This window comes from Aulonocara sp. 'chitande type north' Nkhata Bay, linkage group LG23, assembly GCF_057382095.1.
Source record: "Aulonocara sp. 'chitande type north' Nkhata Bay isolate Kocher_YH1m ecotype deep benthic linkage group LG23, A_spYH_male_GT1.1, whole genome shotgun sequence".
NCBI lineage: Eukaryota > Metazoa > Chordata > Actinopteri > Cichliformes > Cichlidae > Aulonocara > Aulonocara sp. 'chitande type north' Nkhata Bay.
This window is the reverse complement of record NC_141365.1, coordinates 29,255,946-29,272,556: the sequence shown is the minus strand read 5'-3', so window position 1 is coordinate 29,272,556 and position 16,611 is coordinate 29,255,946. Positions and strand designations below refer to the sequence as shown.

The following is a 16,611-nucleotide window of genomic DNA, read 5'->3' as shown; positions in this document are numbered from 1 at the left end:
TTGTCCCTTTCGGGTAAGCCGGAGCTGGGTCAAAACACAGTTTCCCTGACCGGGAATCGAACCCGGGCCGCGGCGGTGAGAGCGCCGAATCCTGACCACTAGACCATCAGGGAGGTGCGACAGAGTTGTCTTGATGAGTGACGCGTGGTTGTATCGGGCTATATTTTCCATTGCGCCTCGAGAGGAGCGCTTGGGCAATGGCGTGAATTCGGTGAGAAAATTGTTACTTCCGTGAGCATTGGTGGTTCAGTGGTAGAATTCTTACCTGCCACGCGCGAGGCCCGGGTTCGATTCCCGGCCAATGCACAGTTCCTTTATGCTTGGCGTCTTGCGGGGCATTAAGTTTGTTCTCGGTCACGGCCAGACGGCATCAAGATTTGGAACAAGAAGTCTGTGCAAACCAAACTTGGGTTGGACATCGTATCTGCATTAAGTCAAGATGTTGTTGAGAGGAGACTTTGTACAGTGGCGCGAATTCGGCGGCACAATTGGCAGACTTAGAATTGTCCCCTGCCAGCGCCAGTGGGTGACTAAATATATGTTTACAGACATTGCTGGTAAACCCGTGTGTCTTATTAGTGCAGACAATGTGGCTGTAATTAAGGAATTTAATTTAAGACGGCACTACGAGACAAAAGAAGAGCGGTCCGTTTTGGGGGAAGATGGTGTCTTGAGCCTCGCTTGATACACAGTACGTGGCAAAGGCAACCCATCCATTGTCTACCGCTTGTCCCTTTCAGGTAAGCCGGAGCTGGGTCAAAACACCGTTTTTAGGATCTCCTGTGGCACTCTTCACCTCCAAAGCCCGTTCAGGGCTTAAATACCTGGGGAATCGCCTTTGTTTATCCAAGCTGAATTTCTTTTCTGTGCAGCTTCGAGAAATCGTCCATTTTCCAGTTGCCCGTCAGTCTCGTTGGCACAGTAGGCAGCGCGTCAGTCTCATAATCTGAAGGTCGTGAGTTCGAGCCTCACACGAGGCAGGTGTTTTGGTACAGAGTTGGTCCATCCATTTTGTACAGCTTCTACCCATTTCGAGGACTCTGAAGCATAAGAACCATCCGTTTGTAGTGGATTTTCAGCCTCCTCTGATGCGAGATCTAGAACAGGGATCAATCCAAATCATTCTACCATTGCCCGTGGAAAGCCTTCCCATCTGTTTGATTTCAAGACTCACACGTGGCAGGCGATCCTCCCCTATGGATTCGTGCTGGCCCTCTGGAACCACTTCATCCAACTTTCACCACAATTCCTCTTTCTTTTCTCAGGTCAGAATTGCGGGACACCACACGTTGGCTCCCAAATGACTCCTACCTGTTATTTCTTCTTGGACACTTTGTCCAGGACTCTGAAGCATAAGAACCATCCGACTCACACGTGGCAGGCGATCCTCCCCTATGGATTCGTGCTGGCCCTCTGGAACCACTTCATCCAACTTTCACCACAATTCCTCTTTCTTTTCTCAGGTCAGAATTGCGGGGCACCTCACGTTGGCTCCCAAATCAATCAATCAATCAATCAATCAATCAATCAATCAATCAATCAATCAATCAATCAATCTTTATTTATAAAGCACTTTTCATACAAAAAATGTAGCACAAAGTGCTTTACATAGTTAAAAGCAGCCCACCCCAGAAAATTAAAAGATTTTAAGTGCCCCTTACAGTGCGGAAAATACGGTAAACTTCCCTTGCTATTCATCCCCAAAGATTTTCAATTCGATTTAGATCAGGGTAATGCGCAGTATGTTCCAGAAGAGTGATGTTATTCTCCTGGAAGAAGTCCCTTGTCCTGCAGGCATTGTATACTGTAGCATTGACCTGTTGAAAAACCCAGTCGTCACCATGCAGACAAGAGCCCTCAGTCACGAGGGATCCTCTCTGCAACATCTGGACATATCCAGCGGCCATTTGACCCCCCTGCACATCCTGAAGTTCCATTGTTCCACTGAAGGAAAAAGCACCCCAAACCATTATGGTGCCCCCTCCACTATGCAGCGTAAAAAACATCTCAGGTGGATCTGCTTGTCATGCCAGTAACGTTGGAAACCATCAGGACCATCAAAGTTCAATTTTTTCTCATCAGAGAATAAAACTTTCTTTCACCTTTCAGTGCCTCATGTTTGTTCTTTTGTCCAAACAGTCAGTTCTGTGGCGTTCAAGGAGACGAGGCCTTTAAAGATGCTATTTTGTTTTTGAAGCCCTTCAGTCTCAGATGCCGTCTGAAGGTTATGGAGCTCAAGTCCATCATAACCCTCAGGTTCATTTAACAAATTCCAAATGACTGTCTTACTGCGTCCCACCTCAGCAACGATGGCGCGAGAGACCCTGCTTATGCAGTTCAACAGCCCAACCACATTCAAAAAGGGAATTTTTTTGCCTTTGCCATCTGAACATCACGACAGTGTGACTACCTGACAGAAAATGACAATGAATTCACATTTTTGCACAGATTTGGCCTTTTAAAGGAATGTAGTCCTAAACTATTGATCAGCTGCAAGCCTGTTTCAGTTTAAGCACTGTTTTCAATAAATTGCATGCTCAAAAAAAGGTTTTATCTCACTCCCATTTCTTCTTGTTGCATGTTGAAGCTCTACATTATTTAAATCCTACTATGCAAAATATGATTTTTTTGCCATTTTTCAAGTGGTCTTAATCTTTTGATTGGGACTGTAGTTTGTAGGGTTATATGCTGTCTTTTGAACAGTTCACTCACTTATTATCTTCACATTAATGTCAGAGGGATGTTTCAGGAATGGACACAGTGAGGTAAGACTTTGTCATGACTGTATGTAGTAGAGCAGGATTCAAGATTCTTTATTTGTCACATGTGAAATGTGTCTTGAAATGCTCCTCGACTTGTGCAAAAAAGAGAACATTAAAGAGGACATGAACAAATGTCTGGCTAATTTTTATACTGGCCCCGATTTTGTAGTTTTCTTAGGTAAACCAGTTTGTCAACAGGAAGAACAGATCAAACATACCTACTAGTACGTGACCACTGAATGTGGTCACGTACTAGTAGGCTGAAAGAGTAAAGAACCTCTGTTGTGGAGCTTAGAAAAGTACTATAGATATAACATCTTATAAAAATTGCTCCCTTTTTAGCTCCTTGATGGCGTTAAATCCAAGTTGAATCCTCTCCACAAAGCTCCTGTTAATATTCCTTTTAAGGGAAAGAGGTCGGAAAGTAAGCACTCTTCCCAAGATCAGAGTTAGATTATAAGTGTCTGCTGAGGCCAAACACACACACACACACACACACACACACACACACACACACTCCATCAAGGTCAATAGTTTCTCAACTTCAATCAGGCGGTGCACGATAGCATCCCTTGACTCTATTTCTCTATTTTGAATGAAGTGATGTCTGGGGTTGGAAGTCAGACGTGCAAAGTGCCTGAATCAGCAGATTAAAGTGCTGATTTTAGTGCCACCTTACTCAGTGAGTGGAAACGACACCAGGGGAAGGAGAGAAGTGAACTGGAGAGCTGGAGGACCTTAAATCTTAAGTTTGACTGTGCTGACTGCAGAGGGGTGACAGATGAATGAGCATTTCTGGAGTTGCTACATCCAAAGGCCTCAGAAGTCGTTTCATTTCTAGGGAGTCTGGAAGTTTGTGTGTTGACACCAGGCCAAACTAGAAATGCCAAAGTGTACAGTTATAACATAATAATAATAATAATAATAGGGAGTTGAACTTTGCTCCCAACAAAAACAAAAAATATGAAACAGTTTGACCTGCCTTTTAGCCCTCAACAGTGTCAAAGATGGACCTAACAACTGTGATGTCGCTCTCTGGTTAGTGAATTCCTGTTACGAAACCTCGAGCTGACTCTTTTGACTGTTGCCACCTATGTATTTTTAATCTGGATGTGATGAGTGGAACTGATGACGCTACAGCCAGGATAATCTAATAATGATCGTAACTTACAAAAAGAGCTTCATGTGTTACGGCCGAGACCGTTTTGGACGAGTGACAGGACTCAAACGCAGGACGCCGAACAGCTCGTAAGTAGATTTTAAGAATAAAGTTTAATGTTTCCACAAATATTCATAAACAAAAGGTGAGAGTAGACAAGTACGACGTTCCACCACTGAAACTAAGTAATGATCTGGTCCGGGTCAGAGAGGACAGCTATTCCAGGGATTGGACTGGAAAGCAAGTCACATTTGATCCAGGAAAAGGTCGGGGTCACTGTAACAGAGTGCAGATGTTCAGATACGGATAAGGAGACATATGAATATGTTGCTGATTCAGAATCCTCCTTCGTACTGCGTACTTGCCAAAGGAGGTCGGAGATGACGTAGAGGGGTAAGTAGTCCGGGTGTGAAATCCAAAAAACTCCTGGCGTGGAGGCAGAGAGGCAGGTAGGTAATCTGGGTAATAGCCTGTGGGACTGCCAGATGGTCCAGCATCCAAGTAGGTGCTCTTCGACAGGGGTTGACAGTTGGGTGTAGCTAAGAGAGAGGCGCACAAAAGACAAACATACAGTGAGGCAAGGTGATTCACAAAATACATAGGGAATGATGGTGGTGGCCTGCACTGACTGATGTTAGCAGAGAATCTGGCGAAGAGAGATTGAGTACGCTGGCCTTATGAGTCCCCGGCTAAATTACTCACAGGTGTAAGCGATGAGCAAAAACACTGAGGCCCCTCCCCGGGGTGGAGACGCCGGCTCGGAGGGAGACACACTGGCACACACCCGGACCATGACAGTACCCCCCCCTCAAGGGACGTCACCTGGCGGCCGACCAGCACCCGCCCCACGACGTGACCTAAGAAAATCAGAAACCATCACAGAGTCAAGCATCAAAGAATGAGGAACCCAAGAACGCTCCTCCGGCCCATAACCCTCCCAGTCCACCAAAAACTGCAGCCCCCTACCCCGCCGCCGCCGCACACCCAGAATGCGCCGGACAGAGAACGCAGGGTGCCCGTCAATGAGCTGGGCGGGAGGCGGGGGCACCGGAGGCGGGCACAGACGACTAGACACCACCGGCTTCACCTGAGAAACGTGAAAGACCGGGTGAATCCGCAAGGCAGCAGGCAAACGGAGCTTGACAGCCGTGGGGCTGAGGACCCTGTCCACAGAATAGGGGCCGATGTAACGAGGAGACAACTTGCGGGAGGATGCCCTGAGAGGGATGTCCTTCGCGGCGAGCCACACCTTCTGTCCCGGTGAATAAACGGGCGCAGGAGACCGGCGACGGTCGGCACAGCAACGTTGGCGAGCCACAGCACGCAACAGCGCCTCCCGCGTACGAGACCAGACCCGACGGCAGCGCTGCAGATGATGCTGGACCGAGGGGACAGCAAGATCAGCCTCCTCCTCCGGAAACAGGGGCGGCTGATAACCCAAAGAGGCCTCGAACGGTGACAACCCAGTAGCAGACGAAACCAAGGAGTTGTGGGCATATTCCACCCACGGCAGATATGAGGCCCAAGTCGCAGGGTTATGACAGGTCACACAGCGGAGCGCGGCCTCAAGCTCCTGATTTAAACGTTCTGTCTGGCCGTTCATCTGAGGATGGTAACCAGAGCTCAGACAAGGCCTGGCCCCCAAAGCAGCGCAAAAAGAACCCCAAACTTGAGACGAGAACTGCGGAAAATATCCAGTGAGCAGCAGTTCTCCTGGGGAAAATGTCTTGCTGAGGTCGAAGGAGAATGGCCAGACTGCTTCAAGCTTATTTGAAGGCAACAATAACACAAAAAAACACACAACCAAAAGTATACAGTAGAGCATCTCAACAGCAGCAGAAGACCACACCAGATCCCACTTCTGTCAGTTAAAAATAGCAAAACTGAGGCTACAGTTTAATAATAATAATAATAATGGATTGGATTTATATAGCGCTTTTCAAGACACCCAAAGCGCTTTACAATGCCACTATTCATTCACTCTCGCATTCATACACTGGTGGAGGCAAGCTACGGTTGTAGCCACAGCTGCCCTGGGGCAGACTGACAGAAGCGAGGCTGCCATTTCGCACCATCGGCCCCTCTGGCCAACACCAGTAGGCGGTAGGGTAAAGTGTCTTGCCCAAGGACACAACGACCAGGACAGAGAGCCCAGGGATCGAACCGGTGACCTTCCGGTTACAGATACGCTTCCCAGTTTACACCAACTCACCAAAATTTGAAGATTTGAAAAACATTTTCCAATCTTATAAATTTTAATTTCTGCTGCAACATTCAAATCAAATCACTTTTATTGTCACATCACATGTGCAGGTACACTGTTACAGTACATGTGAGTCAAATTCTTGTGTGCGAGCTTCACAGCAACAGAGGTGGGCAAAAATACAATAACATAAGAACAAGCAAAATATAAGAATGGCTAAATCTGAGAATTCTATGAATAAATATATGTACAATATAAGAGTGTATGCATATTAGTGAATGTGTATACTAAATATGTATATCTACATGTGTGTGTGTGTGTGTGTGTGTGTGTGTGTGTATACATATTTTACTAATTAAATAGAGTAAACAATAAAACAAAATATATAAAATATACAGAGGTTAGTAGTTGGATATTGTGCAAAACAAGTGGCATTAATGTATGGAGTGCATAATGTTGAAGTTCCAGTAGTGAAGGTGAGGTGTCTATGGCCTGTCTATGTCTATGGTTCAGCAGTCTGATGGCCTGGTGGAAAAAGCTGTCTCTCAGTCTGCCGGTTCGGGACCGGATGCTGCAGAACCTTCTTCCCGATGGAAGTAGTCTGAACAGTTTATGGCTGGGGTGACTGGAGTCCTTGATGATCCTCCCCGCTTTCCTCAGGCACCGCTTCCTGCAGATGTCCTGGAGGGAGGGAAGCTCACCTCCAATTAGCCGTTTAGAACACCGCACTACTCTCTGGAGAGCTTTGCAGTTGTAGGCGGTGCTGTTGCCATACCAGGTGGTGATGCATCCAGTGAGGATGCTCTCAATGGCACAACGATAGAAGGTCCTGAGGATGCGGGGGCTCATGCCGAATCTTTTCAGTCTCCTGAGAAAGAAGAGGCGCTGTTGCGCCTTCTTCACCGTTTTGTTTATGTGTACTGACCACGTAAGATCCTCAGCCAGATGTACACCAAGGAACCGGAAGCTGCTCACTCTCTCCACAGCAGCGCCGTTGATGGTGATGGGGGTGTGTACTTCTCTGCACCTCCGGAAGTCCACTATCAACTCCTTTGTCTTTGCGACGTTGAAGGTGAGATGGTTGTCTTGACACCAGTGGGTCAGGGCGCTGACCTCCACCCTGTAGGCTGTCTCATCACCTTTGGTGATAAGACTGTAGTGTCATCCGCAAACTTCACAATGATGTTGGAGTTGTTAGTGGCCTTGCAGTCGTAGGTATAGAGTGAGTACAGGAGAGGTCAGTACACACCCCTGTGGAGCACCAGTGTTCAGTGTGATGGGGGATGAGGTGACCGCTTGCCGTCTGTCAGACAGGAAGTTAAGGATCCAGCTGCAGAGGGAGCTGCTCAGTCCTAGATCCTGCAGTTTCCTGTCCAGCTTCGAGGGAACGATGGTATTTGCTCACGATGGGGGTCAGGGCTACCAGTCGCCAGTTGTTCAATGAGGAGATTGTGGAGGATTTGGGTACAGGGACAATGGTGGCCATTTTGAAGCAGGCTGGGACTACAGACAGAGAGAGGGAAAGGCTGAAGATGTGTGTGTACACTCCAGCCAGCTGAGCCGCGCATGACTTGAGGAATCCCGTCCGGACCAGTAGCTTTGCGTGCGTTCACCTTCCTGAAGCACTTCCGCACATCCTCCTCAGACACAGTGTGCGCACACTGTCCGGTCTCACATGATCACTGTTAGATCTCAATCCAACAGAGGACCTTTGGGATATGGTGGAACAGGAAATTCTCATCATGGGCGTGCAGCCAACAAATCCACAGCAATTGTTTGATGCTGCCATGTCAACATGGACAAAAATCAGTGAAGAATGTTTCCAGCAACTTTTTTGAATCTGTGCCATTAAGAAATGAGACAGCTCAGAAGGCAAAGAGGGTCCAAACCAGTATTAGAAAGGTGTAACTCATAAATTATGCAGTAAGTGTAGCTTTCAAACAACCACAAGTCTTTCTGCAACCACAGGATTTGCCCTCTTGCTGGACATGAGTAAGAATAACAATTTAAGGCACTTCCACATTGGCTTCACTTTTCCGACCCAGAAGCTACATTCATCTTTTATCTTGTTTATCCTCTTCGGGACACATTTAAATACTGAAAACCAAACAAACCAAAACATACATCAAAATATCAGGTAACACAATTTTTTTTGTAATTATAGTTCATAGTTAAAAGTTTATGAAAAAATTTCACCAACTGAAAATAAAATCTTCCTTGGACATATCTGTATAAAACACACTGATAGTGTTATTTGTTATCAGTTTGTGGAAACATTTCCAACTTTTATCTTCTGATACTCAAATGTGTATAGATTGATTCTGATTTGGGAGGATAAATAACGTGTATGGTTGTTGTTTGATATTTAAAACTTCTTTTTATTCAACCTCCCCTTTATATTTTAGGTGCCAGAGGCGATTGGTTTGTGTTTTGAGATTATTCTTTTATATTTCTGTTTTTCTTTTGTTTTATAAAATGAAAGTAGCAAAAAAAAAATGAAGTCAATACCATAGATCAGGCTACAGACTTTAATGTTACAGGATTTGTATTTAGTGCATTTTCTCATTTTATTATTGAAAATTGACAGAGGCGAGGCTGCCGGACACTGGCGCCACCGGGCCCTCTGACCACCACCAGTAGGCAACGGGTGAAGTGTCTTGCCCAAGGACACAACGACCGAGACTGTCCAAGCCAGGGCTCGAACCGGCAACCTTCCAATTACAAGGCGAACTCCCAACTCTTGAGCCACGATCGAGAAATTAAATATGTTTCAGTATTTAAATATAAATATTACAAAAGCCAGTTTATATAAAGGCCATGTTGTGAAATAGTGCCAGTCACTGTTTTAAAGTCATTAAGAGTTGTATAAGGGTATTTGTTGACCCCTTTTTAGACTTTGCGTTCTTTCTATCCTGAGCCCTCCGCTTTCCGTAGAGTCTGTCACAACAACGGCAGCAGCTGAGCCGGGCCTGAGAGCAGGAAACAAATAAGAGGTCTCACTCTGTTGTAGTTTCTTTTTAAAGCTTGCCCATTGGACTGTGTGTGGCATTTAAACCTGACATTTGTGAGGAAAAGCATAATATTCCTATTTCTATGCTGTTTTAAAAACAGTCTGCCAGTCTACCCCAGGGGCTCCTGCTTTTGGGCATGCTCAAAACACCTCACATCCAGAGGCATCCCAGAAGTGCTGTTGTCAGAGGTAACTTTGCCCTTGGTCTCCTCAATTGGTTCTAGGTAAGGGGCCACACTGAGTTAGATTCAAACTACCCTTGCGAAGTTAAAAACATTGCTTTACCTCACTCTGGATTCAAGTTGTGGATAACCTGCACAAGGAACCATGAGGATCTAGTGCTCCGGTGGCTAAGATGCAAAAGCCCTGGCGGTCCAGGGTTTAAAGTCCACAATTTGTGCTCTTGAGCAATAGTTCTCCAGGCTGTCTTCAGATTTTTTAAGCGTCCGATTGGAAAAAGCATGACAATGATCCCAAACATACTGCCAATGCAATAAAAATATACCTGGAAAGAAAAACACACTGTGAATCAATCAGTCACGGACTGGCCTCCCCAGAACCCAGACTTCAACATTATTGAAGCAGTGTGGGATCATGTTGACAGAGAACAGAACAAAAGGCAGAAACATCCAAAGAAAATCTTTGAATGTCCTTCGAGAAGCCTGGAGAACTATTTCTGAAGACTACTTAAAGAAATGCAACAAAGCTGCCTAAGAGTCTGCACGTTTCAATTAAGCTTTATTGCTATTTCCCATTTTCCAAGAAAAATACACTGATGTGAGAAGTGGCTCATTTTTGCACAGTACTGTATTTACTGTTAGTTTTTTGGATATAATAAACATGTCTGCCTGACTATGTTCGTCCAATGTGTTACATTTTAATCTGTGAACTTTCTACTGATGCCCTGACACTTTCCCGCCTATGAAAGCCTGCTAATATGACAGATAATACGATCTGAAGGCGACTCCTCTCACCAAAAGCTGAAATCTTCCAACTTGTGATACCAACAACACGTCCTATAAAAAATATGTGTGCTGTCCCTTTAAGGCGCGCTCTCTTCGTTCCGGCTCGCTCCCGCGGAGGAGTGGGACCTCCTGACAGTTGGACGATCTTCAGCGTGTCAACATTACAGAAATGAGCAGCAGACAGCGTCTAAACACGCTCACTACCGCGTGTGTCAGCGACCTCTTTACGTGAACACCTCGAGGAGCAGCGCAGACGGCCGGCTGGTGAGGAAATGTATCTTTAATAAATGTATTTTTAAAATCCAGAAAACAGAGCAGCGACACCTGTGGTTTCAACTAGCTCTGTGGCTAATCAGCTAATGTTATCTACCGGCGGCTAATAACAGATGCCTGAGGAGTTTTAAGGGTTTAAATATATAAAAATGTGCCCTTAGCACTTTTATTGTGACACCCCAGTCTGTTGGCTTGTGTTTCAGGGGTTTCCTTCTGGATATTCCCCCATAGTTCAGTCACTGTGGCTGGACTGATAATGTTTGACTGTTTGTACTTTTGCTTTCAGAACCTCAATTAGCAGCAGCGGCGGCAGCAGGAGGAGGAATAGGAGGAGTCCTGAATCTGACATGCTGATAGAGGAGTATCAACCCCACTGATGGAAATCCAGAGTAAGAGGTAGGTCTACCCAGAGTCATCCCCCTCCTAGTTCTCTGCAGGATTATGCCACTCAGCTGGCTGCCTGTGATCACCATGTGACATTGCCTAAGGATGGAGTTGTTGTGCTCACTTCTGCTTTCACTGACAAAACATCTGTTGTTCAGGAGAAGTGAGGGGCGTGGGGATCAAACGCCTACTGAGGCGATTTGTCTGCCTCTGCTCTGCTTTATCAGCCACCCATGCACCTCTGATTCTCTGTCATGTTTTTCCTCAGTTTTGTTAGATGAGGTCCTAAATACAGAATACAGTACCCAGTTCCCTACCTTTCCTTGGGAAGGATCCTTACACTTCCTTTCTAATTCACTCTTGCTAATCTCTACAATTTCTCTCCCCCAGCTCTTGGGACGATGGCAGCGGCGGCGAGCGAGGACTGCTCCACTCTTGGAAGGGCTACTCTTACAGCATCACCCCAGAGAGGCTGCTCCTCCCCCGGCCGGTCCTCCAGGTCGCTCTGGGTTCGCAGCATGGCGTTCTCCTGGTGGAAGGTGAAACTTCTTTTTCTTTTGGAGGGACATGTTTATGACTTGTCACAGAGTCATAGTCGATACTTAAGCACATCTTCATGAATTCATTCTGTCTTTACTGTTTGTATTGATCAGAAGTCATTCTTTTGTGTTGTGATTTCTAAATCTTTATTCTGATGTTTTTGGATAAATCAAAGTTAACCCACACTGATTGTCTGTTGTTACATCTTCTTCAGGGGGACAGGTGTACAGCTTCGGCGAGTTGCCGTGGAAGCAGAGTCAAGTGCCAGAGCCAGCCAAACCGACCCTGGAGAGCGCGCTCAGTGGGCAGCGGGTGGTCACAGTCGCAGCCGGAAGCTTTCACAGTGGGGCAGTGACGGAGGATGGCGGCGTCCACATGTGGGGGGAGAACAGTGCGGGACAGTGCGGCTTGTCGGGCCTTAGCACTGTTCCCAACCCGACTCCCGTCGCCCTGCAGGACTTGGACACTGTCACTGTCCCCCCGCAGACAGTGCCTGTGCTGGAGCTGGCTTGTGGGGAGAAGCACACCCTGGCTCTGTCGGTGCAGCGTGAGGTGTGGGCATGGGGCAGCGGTTGCCAGCTGGGCCTCAATGCCGCCGTCTTCCCTGTGTGGAAGCCTCAGAAGGTGGAGCACCTGGCAGGTCGGTATGTTTTACAGGTGGCCTGCGGGGCATCTCACAGCCTCGCTCTGGTGCGCTGCCTGGGGTCTCACGATGGCCACCGGCCTCATGTGGACAAATGTGGGAGGTGTAACGAACTGCTCTACACCATGACAGACAAAGAGGACCACGTCATCATCTCTGACAGCCACTACTGCCCGCTTGGCGTGGAGCTGACCGAGGATGACGGCAAGCTGGAGGCACCCAACCCAACCACAGGTCTCAAAACATCCCCATCAGAGCCTGTCCTCCCCTCCTACACCTCAAAGTCAGAGTCCCCGGCAGTGCCTACAGTTGCTGACCCCACCTCTGTCCCCTCCCAACCTCATGCCTCTGAGGAAGGGGAAGCATCTTTGGTTAATGGCATGCTCCAGGTCTCAGACTCAGACACCTCGGCTCTATCTGGAGCTGAGAGTGATGCTGTTGCCGGGGCCAAGAGCTCACCATATCCAGACGAGCAGGCCGTGAAGGACTACCTGAAGAAGCTGTCCGACAACACACAGACGAACACACAGGCAAGCGGAGGGCTGAACGCTCTGCTGGTGAGCAGCGTGACAGTAGAGAGAGAAAGCGAGCATTCGTTGTTTTGTTTTTTTTGATTCACTAACTCTGCTACTTAAATCTATTTGAAGTAGATTTTGAAATGTCTTGTTAGATAACCGTGAGATCTATATCAACCAAAATAACTGAGGAGGCTTGGTCACTGCTTTTATCCTTTAATGCAATAGTACGTGAAAAATCAGACGCCACGATTGCTGGAGTGACTTCAGCTTAAAGGTTTACCTCCCCCTTTTATAAACATGGAGCAGATGAGTTTAAGCTTCAAGTCAGCAAACGGGTGGGTCTGAAACATCAGTGGAGGAACTTCCTGCTGGAACACAGAAAAGTTGCTGCCACAGTTTTGCTTCAGACTTCCTCTGTTCCAATATAGGAAGCAACAGCTATGGTTTCGGAGCAGACTCCAGCAGGTCATGGGGCTGTGTTGACAACTTAATCTTAAACTTCTCAAACTGTTTCTGGATGCTTTTTGTTAAATATTTGCTTGTTCACTGTAATTTGAAGTCCGGAGCAACTGCTTTTAGAAGTAGAAATAACTGAGGAATGCCTTTCGTGACGTTTTAGTTATGTGGTCATTTTCAAAAAAAAAAAGAAAACAGCAAAAGTGGCATTTGTGTGATTAATGAGCGTAAAAAAAGTAGTTGTCACCAATGCATACAAAGGTTTTTTGAGCAGCCATAGTCAATTTCACCTGTAGACTGTATAAAACATGGTGGAAGCTTGTTTCCACTTTCTGTTGACTAAAATGTAAACATTTTGAGATGATAAATCAGTGACAGAAACAAGCTTCCAGAAAACATAGAAGAAACTTTCAGGTGTGTGGGGAAAAGTCAGATGCACCGCTCATCACCACATCATGGTTTTGATTTGTATGGATTCTAGTTAAAATAAGAAACAATGCGTCACACACGATATGTTCAAGGATAACTGGAAAGTTCAAAAACTGACCATTAGGCTAGTTGTTTTATTTAGCTTGTGGCTACGATAACTGCGTAATTTTTTGACAGTATTTGTTTATGGATTCTAAAACGCTGCCAGTGTAGTTTGAAGCCGTTTGAATGCTAGAACAAAAGCATCAGGATGGGAGACCACCACTCTCTAAAATCTAATGACGGCTTTCACTCAAAAATGTATTTGAAAAGTCACAAAAAGCTACAACTTTTTATTTTCCATTTTCCACCCAAACATCTTTAAACTTTTGACCATCTTTCACTTCTCTTCCAGCCCTCAACTGGAGGACTGATGTCCTCCACCCCCACCTCGGCACTCAACAACCTGGTTGCCTCCTGCGCCTCTGCAGTGGGCGGGCGGGTGGCCTCCACCTACGAGGCCCTGTCCCTGAAAAAGATGATGAACTTCTACCTCCCCTCAGGGGCCTCGCGGTCAGGAGGATCCCCTGGAGTGGTCGATAACTCTGCTGAGCGTGTCCGCCAGGAGGACTCCATGCAGGGGAAGAAGAGCTCCAGCACAGGGGACATCCGTGAAGAGGAGGCAGAGGGTCTGCGACGCCGCCTCTCGCTGCCAGGGCTGCTCTCACAGGGTAGATACGCTGTTCACCTCTTATCCTCCTCCTATGGCCTGCTGCGTAAGTACGCCTTGCGCTCGTGCAGGTCGATGGCAGTCTGTGCACGCTTCAGGCTTCATTATTGAACTTGTGAGCTCAGTGTTGCGGCATGCTTCGTGCCCATGTGATGTTTCTGTCATATTCAGCACAATGTCACCTCCAGCCACTCCATCTCTGATTGCCTTTAAATATCTGTGAAGTGCACGTTTTGTGTTTTTTACATGAACCAGGCCTGATTGATTGTAAAGATATAGATGACTTGTTTTGTTCAAGGTTTTTAGGAGTATTCTTGTGTATATGCAAATGCACTTACTAGTATACCGAGACCATTTCTTTTGAAGCTTTAGTGAACAGTAGATGCATCTCTCAGGTCCTGTGTCAAGTCTTTAATGGAATTTTTCCTAATGTTTCCTAACAACATGACTTTCATATAATTTTAATTTACTGTAGATCCTTATTAGACCCCCACTTCACAACATGCCAGGATTTTTAGGAAATCCCTTCTTTGTGCCAAAAAAAATGTTTTCTATCAGACTGTTATCTTTGTGATTTTTCATAGATTTAATTAAAGAAATAGCAACATACAGTAACAAAGTGCCTAAAGATACAAAAAATTTAAGTTGGATCTTGAGTTGTCTGTTATGTGTAGATGCAGCACTGGTTCATCCCTTGACTTTATACTTGAATGATTCATAGGTCAGTGTTAAGTGGCTGAACAAACAAAAAACATTCCTCTGAAAATGGTCAGGGACAAGGACTGCAATGAAAAGGATTGAAAAAGCAGCAAAACAAAACCTTTGAAGGGCCCTCAGAAAGCCTGGAGAACTGTTGCGCAAGAGCACTTTAAAAAATGAGAAAGTCAAGTCATCTGTCTAATGTGTGTGACTTGTATAAGAGTCAAAGGTCACTGCACCACTTATTAATTATTAACAGATGTATCCAAGCACACACACACACACTACTGAAAAACTCACATAGACATCAATGTTTTCATTGGGGAAAAATATAAAAAAATATTTTAATGAATAATAAAATAAATAAATAATAAAATTAATAATTTAAATTAATAAAAATATTTTTATTTTTATATTTTAGTTCTAAAAGTAACAAAAGCAAAATGCTGCTTGGGTTGTAAATGCTTCATGTTAAAATGATCACCTCCTCCTGTCAGCGTGTTTCACTGTTCTAGAAAACGGCAGCAAGAACAAAAGGATTTAGCAGATTTAATAGAGCAGAATGAAGGTTTTAGGTGTGATTTAGAGAGAAAGGTGTTTGGTGCATTATGGGAAAGCCCTTTGCTTCTGAGTGACCCAGAGTGGGAATTAGATAGATGGACTTTCCCTCTGCCTGTTTGTCTGTCATCATATCTTTCTTTCCTTACTGGGAGAGCCTGACACGGTTGGCTATAGATTTCATCATCGGTTTATAAGCTGACATCTTATGAATGTCGGTTTTTAAAGACCTGATAGATAATGTTTGATGAGGAAACCCTAAAACCTGCCAGACGAGTTCACACAGACATTTTACACGTGCTATATGCCAACAACCAAATCAAGAGAGTTTGGGCAGTGTAGGTGATTATCTTTAGGCCTTTGAGAAAGAATGGTGAATTAGAGCGCAAGCAGGGTAGAGCAGGTAGAGATGAGTGTCAGGATTGATTTGTGACAGAAGGATAGCGACAAGAGTGAAAGAGAAGATTTACGAGATGGTAGTGAGACCTGCTATGATGTAGGTATGGAGACGGTGTCACTAACAAAAAGACACGAGGTTAAAGGTGTTCAAATTTTCACTGGGAGTCACCAGGATGGACGGATTAGCAAGGAGTACATCACAGGGACAGCTCAGGTTCAGCGCTTTAGAAAAAGTTGGAGAGGCTGAGATGATTTGAACCTGAGAAAAACAGGAAGACCTCAGAGACTATTCACAGATTTAGAGAAGGAAGACATGCAGAGGGTTGGCTTGACAGAGGAGGATGTTAGAAATGGAGTCAGATGTAGGCAGTCACTGTGGCGATCCGTATAGGAAAGAAGATTAAAATGAAGAAGACAAAGATGTGGGTCTCCAGAGTGGAGAAGGTTTTGCATTGGACGCATGGAGGTAAACAGCCTATCTGCAGCCTTAATGGAGGGTTGGCTTGGGTCCATATGCATTGTTGAAACCATCAACTGTCAACTGACAATGATATTTGGCGAATTTGCATTCATAAAGAGTGGCTGCTGTCTGGATATCCTGATATTTGATCCCGTTTCCACCAAAGACTAAGCTGACTAGCTGCTTTGTTCGACAATTGGCACGGCCACACTAATGTGTACTGTGACGTTCTTATGTGGCTAACAACCAGCTGATTTGGATCACCCGGTCTGGAGATCGCAAAGAACACCACCTTCTTCCGGACTTCCTGTATGTCTGCACGTTCTTTGTTTTTGTTCAGTTTAAGTTACACAACGCTCTCACCACCATCTCACCATGCTCACATTTACATGACTGATATTTGTGGTAAAGGCTTGTGTTCTTTCCAGTTTTGTCCTAGTAGCC

The 16,611-nt window shown here is 45.6% G+C and overlaps 1 protein-coding gene and 3 non-coding genes across 9 annotated transcripts in view; 3 read left to right on the top strand and 1 right to left on the bottom strand.

Annotated features, from left to right (window-relative positions):
- Positions 1 to 41: 41 nt before the first annotated feature.
- trnae-cuc (transfer RNA glutamic acid (anticodon CUC)) lies at positions 42 to 113 on the bottom strand. The gene has a single exon. It is a non-coding gene; the product is annotated as a tRNA-Glu (tRNA).
- A 122-nt stretch (positions 114 to 235) lies between these two features.
- Positions 236 to 306, top strand: trnag-gcc (transfer RNA glycine (anticodon GCC)). The gene has a single exon. It is a non-coding gene; the product is annotated as a tRNA-Gly (tRNA).
- Positions 307 to 907: 601 nt separating this feature from the next.
- trnam-cau (transfer RNA methionine (anticodon CAU)) lies at positions 908 to 980 on the top strand. Its single transcript has one exon. It is a non-coding gene; the product is annotated as a tRNA-Met (tRNA).
- Positions 981 to 10,217: 9,237 nt separating this feature from the next.
- als2b (alsin Rho guanine nucleotide exchange factor ALS2 b) overlaps positions 10,218 to 16,611 on the top strand; it is a 33,369-nt gene continuing 26,975 nt past the window's right edge. For 3 of the 6 annotated variants that reach the window (XM_086282010.1, XM_086282009.1, XM_086282007.1), the window contains exons 1-5: positions 10,218 to 10,363; positions 10,659 to 10,768; positions 11,147 to 11,295; positions 11,511 to 12,496; positions 13,737 to 14,052. In XM_086282010.1, coding sequence (XP_086138136.1) covers positions 10,749 to 10,768; positions 11,147 to 11,295; positions 11,511 to 12,496; positions 13,737 to 14,052 — 1,471 coding nt within the window. In that variant the 5' untranslated portion in view covers positions 10,218 to 10,363; positions 10,659 to 10,748. Of the gene's footprint in view, positions 10,364 to 10,658; positions 10,769 to 11,146; positions 11,296 to 11,510; positions 12,497 to 13,736; positions 14,098 to 16,611 lie in introns of all 6 variants that reach the window. The other 3 variants (XM_086282008.1, XM_086282006.1, XM_086282005.1) reach the window with 1 other exon arrangement.